This window comes from Nelumbo lutea, chromosome 3, assembly GCF_056320005.1.
Source record: "Nelumbo lutea isolate HS-2025 chromosome 3, American lotus-T2T, whole genome shotgun sequence".
NCBI lineage: Eukaryota > Viridiplantae > Streptophyta > Magnoliopsida > Proteales > Nelumbonaceae > Nelumbo > Nelumbo lutea.
The window spans coordinates 53,494,907-53,503,848 of NC_142686.1; the positions used below are offsets into that span (position 1 = coordinate 53,494,907).

The 8,942-nt window shown below is 35.9% G+C and overlaps 1 protein-coding gene across 1 annotated transcript; it reads left to right on the top strand.

The window, feature by feature from the left end:
- Positions 1 to 6,742: 6,742 nt before the first annotated feature.
- Positions 6,743 to 8,546, top strand: LOC148865006 (protein LIGHT-DEPENDENT SHORT HYPOCOTYLS 3-like). Its single transcript, XM_088980942.1, has 3 exons — positions 6,743 to 6,884; positions 6,967 to 7,063; positions 7,381 to 8,546. Exon 3 carries the CDS (start codon positions 7,433 to 7,435, stop codon positions 7,970 to 7,972), a length of 540 nt encoding a protein of 179 aa, XP_088837068.1. The 5' UTR covers positions 6,743 to 6,884; positions 6,967 to 7,063; positions 7,381 to 7,432; the 3' UTR covers positions 7,973 to 8,546.
- The last annotated feature ends 396 nt before the right edge of the window (positions 8,547 to 8,942 follow it).

Below are 8,942 nucleotides of genomic sequence, written 5' to 3' on the forward strand. Positions count from 1 at the left end.
CGAGTTATCAATATTTTTTTAGTTGTATTTTAGTGTTTAGGTATATTAATTTTTTTAAAATATTAGATAAAAAATTATTAAGAAAAAGAAGGTACATAAGATATATACATTATTGGAGGAGAATGTTGGTTTAATCAAGTCATCCCCTTGTTGTATGGGGACATCTCTTCATGTTTTGATGATAACAATCACATTGGGAGATTGTTGCCTGAATAGAATCATCTTTTTGTATATGGGGACATCTCTTAAAGTTTTGATAATTTCAAATCTATCCTCATGAAAAAGTATGTAAGGGCACTCATGCTCATGCAAATTACATAAACATACTATTGGTTTTATTGTATACTAAAGTTTTATATCTTATAGCTAAAAAAAAAGAATATTTCCAAATGTTTTAGCAAAGAAAAGAAATTCAAGGCTGCTTATTCCTATGCTCCAATGTTCACAAAACTTTCATACTTTTGGATAAAAGAAAGTAAAGAAAAAAAAGTGACAAAAGTACATTTTGTCACACTTGAAAAAGATTGAGAATTTCTTGGGCATTAAATGAAAAAAGGATAAATGAAATTTAAGACAAGTCAAAATAAAGGTTGAAGAATGTGCCACTCAAGGAGATAAGAAAGGACGAAAGTACCTTCTATGTTAGGTTTACTTACTTGCCTTGTCTATATAAAAAGCAAAAATGGTGGAACTTAAAGGTGCTCAAAAGACACTTGTCATACCTAAACAATAGGTTATATGCTTTTTAGCTCAGTTTGTAAAGAGTACAAATACAAATATGTAGAGTGAAAAACCTTGTATTGTGTATTATTTTGTATGCATTTATATTGAATAAGGGGAAAAAAGGCTTAGAAAAGAAGGGAAGATTGTTACTTTAAGTTTAGAAAGAGTTAATCAAAAGAAGGAAGAACAATGAAAAAAAAGAAGAATATACAAGCTTAGATTGAATAAGGGGATGCTTGGCAAGCCTTTTCATGTAGTTTTTTGGGCTTTTCAAAACTTAGAAGACCAAAGTTTAGTCTTTCTCCATTTGACAATGAAAGATAAAAAGATGAAAAGACCTATGCCCTAAAAAGCTCATGGAAGCCCAAAATGGCCAAAATTTTGGAAGCTTCAAACAAAGCTTCTTGTCTTTCTATATATGCCTAAAATCTTTCATTTAATAATTTGGTAGACCATGCTAGACTAGGATACTTATCAAATAATCTAAATCTTTAAAAACAATACCTCAAAAGCTCATTATGTCTTTTGGTTATATGGGTTATTAGAAGATCTTCCTAAAAGACTTGTCAAATGACACCTAAATCTTTTGAACAAAATGAAGAAGGCAAGAATTGAGCCTTGAATGTTTGAATCCTTCATTCTTGTTTTGTGAGTTTTTTTTTTTTTTTTAATATCTATCCTTTGTGATGAGGATTGTTACTTGTAACCTCTTTGTAAAGAAAGTGTGAAGGAGGGTTTGTGAGCTCTTGAACGTAGCTAGCATTCTATCTACCAGCCAGGGTGTGCCTAGCACCATCAACCAGTTAGGATGTAACTAGCATCTCGTTAGCCAATCGGGGTGATTAGTACTGTATCAACTAGTTGTTGGTGTGATTAGCATTGAATAAACTACTCGAAATGTAGCTTGTAATGGATTAACTAGCATTATATCAACTAGTTGTTGTAACTTTTGTTTGAAGTTAGTGGAAAATCTAAAGGGAGCTTTCCTTAAGGAGAGGGTAAGCTGGGATAACTAAGCCTCCATAAAGAGTTGAAATCAGTCCCCCACAAGATAGTTTCCCACAATGTCCCACAGCACATTCCTGCCTTGTATTGGGAACATCTCCCGATGATAATGCCAGAAATGATGAGGCATCATTGGGAGATGTTCACAATACATGGCAGGGATGTGCTGTGGGACGTTGTAGAAAACTATCTTTTGGGGGCTGATTTCAACTCCTCTATAAATTGTTTGTGTGTTCTCTCTCTCTCTTTCTCACTTACTCTCTTGCTCATCTTGTCATTCATCATTGATTGTTAGTTATTGTGTTGATTAACACTTGAGCACTTATCATTTACTACACTCTATATAATTGAAGTATTTGCCTTTATTCTTTACATAACTGAGCACTAACTTCAAGCATCTATTTCTTTTGTTGTAATAATTTCATTAAAGGGAAAGAAAGATGGAAAAGTTTAAGAAACCAATCCTTTCAAAAAGAAACCCAATTCACCCCCTTCTTGGGTTGCCTAACTAGAGCAACATACATGACCCATGGGACTACGAATTACAACATCCACAAAAAATACCAATTGTGGGGCCAACCCCCTTGCATGCATACTTATTTTCTTGAACCCTAAACCCCCTAGGCAAGATCCCACTTATATACTCAATCCATAACTTTCCTATTCAATGTGGAACAAGTTCTTTATAGAACATTCAAAGGAGCTCTTAAAGGTTTAGAGGGAAATGAAATCAAATAAGACAAATATTCAAGGGAGGGTTTGGTCCAAAAGTCAAAGGCATTAAAGACAAAAGTTTTTGAATCTCATGACAAACAAAACACTAACTATCCCCAGGCCAACAAGATTAAAAGAATGAAACTAGGAAAAGAGGATAGAATGGAAATTGATAACATTAATGCAATGATGTTGATGTCTATTTGACTTCGAACCAGCACTTAGAGCACACAAATTGTGAACCACAGGGGTGGAATGACTTTGGCATTTGAACCAATCCATCATTAGATGGAACGATGAACTTGATACACATACTACGCTGATCATAACACCATAGCTATAGTGGGGTGGCATGAAACAGTTCTATGCCATACCTGGGTTTCATGAGTTCTCTAGAGGACTAGTCTAAGCCCTCATAGATTTCATTAAGTGTGCATATGTAACTAATGTACCATCCAAAATAGGAAGGAATATATAACTTATGATCGATATATGATGCTGTCCAATAGCTTGCTGATTTTGCTCTTACCCTTTTGAACCTACTTTAAGAATTCTCCCATCACCTAGGTGGGGTGTCCATTATTGTCAAGTTCTGTGATAGGCTTTAGTTCCATCCCTCTCGAGGTATCATTCACTAATTTTCTTGTAAGTGGTTTAGTGAGGATTAATTAGACAAATTCTTCTTCGACCTAACGAAGGAGATTGTACTATTACCAATCAACTAATTTACCACATTGAATCTCAATTTCATATGCCTATTCTTACCATTGTAGGTTTAACTTTTGCTTTAGCTATCGTGGCTTGGTGGTTACAATGTAAAGATATTGAAGGTAGTTGTTTTACACCCAAAGGATATCTACTAATATATTTTGCAGCCACTCAACTTCTATATCAACTTTATCTAAGGCAATAAATTCAGATCCCATGGCGGACCTCTAGCTATATACATTTGAGCTCATCCACCTAAGGTAAACACATATCTACTCGTGAATTTTGTTTCTTTGAATATAATATCCAATTTGCATCATAACATCCTTCAAGTAGTATAGAAAACCACAATAAAACAAGCCATAATTGATAGTTACCTTTAAATATTTCAACACTCTCATAAGATTAACCCAATGTTTCTTGATTAGAACTAGTATAGGAAAATCGTATATACATTCATTATTATAGAAACCTTTGCCAACAATACCATTTCTAGTAAGAAATAGTTTGTTAGATTCAAAAACCAATTTCGTCCAAACCTTTTTAATTAGAAATGTTTAAGAAAGCAGGTTCCGACGGATCTCAAAAACAAACAAGACACCATTCAGTGTCAATACCTTTCTAGAGGTAAATTTTACTCTCCTTTCTCCACATTTGAGGAGAATGCTCCTCTTTGGCCATAAATATGTTCAGTGGCATTAGTATCAACCACCCATTCCTTGGTATCTCCTACCAAGTTTACCTTTGAAACTATAGCAGCAACGATATTGGTCTAAACTAGATTTACTTTTAGCTTCTTTTTAGACTTATCTTATTTATCATTTTTCCTCTTCTTCTTGAATATACACTTCGTTATCTAGTGGTCTATGTTACCACATACAAAATAAGGGTTATCGTTTTTCTTCTTGAATTGTGCACCATGTTTCTTAAACTGGTAACTTTTCTTTTTGGCCTTCTCAGCCTTGCTTTGTTTCAACTACTCTCCTCTACTTTGATATGAGCAATCAGGTATCTATCAAGTTATTAAGTTAAATCCAAAGGTTCAACTACTCTCCTCTATTTTTTTTTTTTTGAAAATTTCCAAAAGTTTATTAAGTTAACTAGTAATAGATCCTCTCACGCCCATTAGTATTAGACTATAGTTAGTATGGATCCAGCCACATCTGATCTGATACTGCTATTGAAATTAAAATCTGAATTTGATCCAAAAGTTTATTAAGTTAACTAGTAATAGATCCTCTCACGCCCATTAGTATTAGACTATAGTTAGTATGGATCCAGCTACATCTGATCTGATACTGCTATTGAAATTAAAATCTGAATTTGATCCAAAAATCTGAAATATGAGATTTAGTTTTAATTCAAATCTGCTTTATTGTCTTGGAAATAAATAAGAATTAAAAAATCTTAAAAATTTATTTTCTTTTATGTACTCATATATTATTAATTTAATTATATAATATCAAATATGAAATTTGTTAATTATGAATTTTATATAATTATAGACTAGAAGACCATAGACAAAAACCATAAAAAGTGATTTGTTGCAAACTGAAAGGAACTAGGGATATAGACAGAAAGGACCTAAGTAGAAATAGTAAGAAACGGTTTAAGCACCAATAATTAAATATTAAATATTTAAATGGTATTTGAACATATGCAAGTAAATATATGACAGAAAGGACCTAAGTATATTCAAGTAAATATTAAATATATGACATATATAGTATTTGAATGTCATGCCTAAGTTCCATTTCCAATAGTCTGTTTGAATAAACTGTGGTATTCTCTCTCTCTCTCTCTCTCTCTCTCTCTCTCTCCTTGGGGTGACTTTTTCAGTTTTCTTTCTCGGCTGTGTGTTTACTCTCCTCCCATAGTGAAAGGTGGCCGACCAATTGGAGTCCAGTAACCAACCAAACAGCGCACTTTGTCTTAAATAACCAGCATATATACAGATATACAGTAAAATGCATTGGAGTGAATCAAATGAAATAATTGTCCTGGATTCAGAAAAGAAAAAAAAATGGAATAATTGTCCTGGTTTTCAAGAGATAAAAAAAAAGAAATGAAATTATTGTCCTCCATTCACTATTGTTCATCCAATGAATTCAAGTAAAAGTTTTCAACGTCAGCCCATAAGGGTTCAACCAACCATCCAGTAGTTGATTACTATTATGTATGTAATACTAATTAACCACCTAAAGAGTTAAATTTACTCATTAATTAAATGAAGCTAACTAGGGAATACATTTTCTGTTTTAGCCCATTTTGATAATCTTATAATTTAATATTCCACTTGATTTGGGTGTATCTTAATTGAGAACCTCCCAATCAACCTAAAATGGGAATTAATTGCTTTAATCTTTTTATACGAATTGAGAACTAAAAGAAGTGAAATGTTGGGCTAGAAGGGTTAGAGGTAGGCAAAAAGAACATGGGTCAAAGTAATATTATATGAGATGGTCAAAATGGTATAGTTGGTTTAAGGTCTGGATGATGATGATGGAATTTCGTCTTGGAGATGTTTTGCCTGTTCCATATAACATATATTGGACTTTCTGGTTGTGTAAATATAAAACCAAATAATCAAAACAATAACAATTATAAATATTTAAAACCCAGAGGCCAGAGCAACATTGTCCACTCAGGCAGAGTTTGCAGAGCCTAAGTCTCCTGTTTGGAAATAAAAGCTAAGGAGGAAGTGCTCAGCCAAATTAAGTTTAGGTCAATATAAGTCATTCCCATTAATTCCTCACAACTCAATTCGGCTTTAATTTAATCCAAACTATCTGGGGTTGGCTCCACAAATTCTGTAAAACTATTTGAGCTCCAATAAGAAACAGTGATGAAGCATATGGAATACTGGGACTACAAGCCTTGGCTATAGATCTTGACCAATTCCATTACTTTCTGCTTATTAGCTATAGCCTATAGGGGTATTAGAGTTGGGTACACTGCCAATGCTATAGACCTGTGCAAAATATCGTTATTTTAGAATCCTTTTCTTGGAAACTGGTAGAATAGAGTGCTTCCAACAGCCAAACCGAGACATGCTATGCATAAGCCATTTATTTGGAATATTTTGCTTTGGCTTCATAGAGCTCTCTTCAGTCTGTCAATTCCCAAGAAATAATAAACTTCTGAAAATAGTAACTGTTGTACAAGTCCATATCTTAGCCGTAGATCTTATGTTTATTGGTCTATTAAAAAATTGTCTTGTCATCTATTTTCATTACAAAAGGGTGAAGGGAGCAAAATCATGTTATTCTCTCTTATTTTACCCCCGTAACTTTTTCCTGTCTCCATCACCTCAACCTACTGTCAACCTCTTTCCAATCCCACAAAAGCCCTAGCCGAGGAGCTCCCACCACCGCTTACCACAGGAAAAGGAGGGTGTTTAGAAAGAAAAATAAAAAAGAAACCCCCCTTCTCTCCTGTCTGAAATCTCAACTCTCTCTCTCTCTCCTTCTCTCTCGCTTGTAAGACACTATTGGCCCATCGTTAACAAATAGGAATTCAGTTTCTTCATCCCCTTTTCGGAAAAAAATCCGCCAACACCAGAAACTTTCAAGGTTTCTAGTATTTCTCAAACAAAGAAACCCCAAGAAGGAAGGAGAGAGAATCCTTTCATTCTGCTACTGATCTCCTTGCCACCATATCCATATTTCTCTCTCTCCCTCTCTCTCTCTCTCTCTCTCTCTCTCTCCGGAGCCAAAGATGGAAATTATGGAAAAGTAAAAGACTATTAGTAATCAGTTTCTTTTTGAGAGTTATAATCTCAATCAACAGTAACATCTGAAAAATACTGGTCTGCAGCTGCTACAAGGAGAAGAGCAAAAGGTGAAGCAGATCGACATCCACTATATATGTTTGCCACTGCCTGATCTATTCAAGCTCAGTTCATCTTTAACTGGTTTGCTTTTTATTCTCTCTTTGATCTTTTCTACTTGCTCTCTCTCTCTCTCTCTCTCTCTCTCTCTCTCTCTAGCGAGCACTGATATTTGCCGGACATCACATGCTTCCCTTTAAAATCACCCTCCAAACCCTGGGAGAAGACCAGGAGCTAAGAAGCAAGACCAAGAGGAGATTGAACGTCGTCCTCATAATTATCATTTAACATTATGATAATCATCATCATTATCATCATCACCACCACCACTACTGGCATCATCATCATCATAATGAATAGAAAAGCAAGCTCACCAACATCAATTATTATCACTACTGCAGGTTCCAGGAACAAAAAGAGAGAACAGGAAGAAGGGGAAAGGAAACCATTTCAATGGAAACAATTCCAGCAGCAGACAGTTCTAACTCGGAGAACACCAATAGCAACAACACTAATAGCTCCGCCGCAACCTCATCGTCAGCATCTGCTCCCAGCAGCCGATACGAGAACCAGAAGCGTCGAGATTGGAATACCTTCGGCCAATACCTAAAGAACCACAGGCCTCCACTGTCGCTCTCCAGGTGCAGCGGCGCCCATGTGCTGGAATTCCTCAGGTATCTCGATCAATTCGGGAAGACCAAAGTCCACACCCAAATGTGCCCCTTCTTCGGCCACCCGAATCCCCCTGCACCGTGTCCATGCCCACTCCGTCAGGCTTGGGGAAGCCTCGACGCTCTCATCGGACGTCTCCGAGCTGCCTTTGAGGAGCATGGTGGAAAGCCGGAAGCCAACCCATTTGGTGCCCGAGCAGTGAGGCTCTACTTACGTGAGGTTCGTGAGTTGCAGGCCAAAGCAAGGGGGATCAGCTATGAGAAGAAGAAGCGGAAGCGCCCCCAGCAGCAGGCCCAATTGCCACCTTCAGGTGCAAGCTAGCAACTGCGCTTTATCCAGCTATTTTCTGCACTGCGGATTCTAGTCGTTGATTATCCAAAATTACATTCTGAGAATTGGAGAAGGAGAATTCATCAACATTTTCTATATCTTTTAAGCTGTTATTTGCCTTTAGCGTTATGGGTACCGCCTCCGGCCTCTATTTTCCCTTTCGAGTAGGTAATATATATATGTATGAGTATATGTAGAAGTAGCTACCTATTCATGAGCTATTCATGCATTTTAAGTGGTTCATGCTGTTCTTCTGTCTTATGTTTTACTTCAGCAGAACCTATGTTCAGATTTATAGGTATATTGGATTTGCTTTCGATGCAAAAAAAGTACTGGTACTGGTGGTAATAGTTGTAGTAGTAGTAGTTGGACTACTGGGAGTAGTTGTTGTTGCTGCTTTTGTTGTTGTTATGGACCTGTGTTTCTAGTAGTAATAGTAGTAGAACTTCAAAGAGAGTGTACTTGAATGTATCATCTATCTGAAATTTCAGCACCCCAATTGCTCTTAGATATGTACTTGAAAATTCATATATGCCAAGTAATATATTTGCAGACTTTACATCAACTTCTCTTTTCTGATTTCTTTCCCAAGTTTATTGGGTAGAGGCAATAAGTCCATCTCTTGAAGGATGAAGACAACTTTTGAAGGATTATATGTGAGATGCATGTGTATACCATATTTCGACTTGTTTATATTTGACATTGCAAATTGTGGTCAGTTCCTCAATTCTACACAAACATTCTATTTGACTATCTTCTGTCTTTTTGTTTCCCCTTTTTCTGAGTTTTCATGGTGAATTCCTTGGCTTACTGGGGCAAGCACACAAACAGGTAAAAGTTTGGTTAATGTTATCGAGCTCTTGCGCTCAAAACCTAATTAATGAACCTCAAACGAAGCCTGATGTCTCATCAAGCTTGTTTAGTGTCGTCATTTCATTCTATGGAGAAGGAATTTAAACGG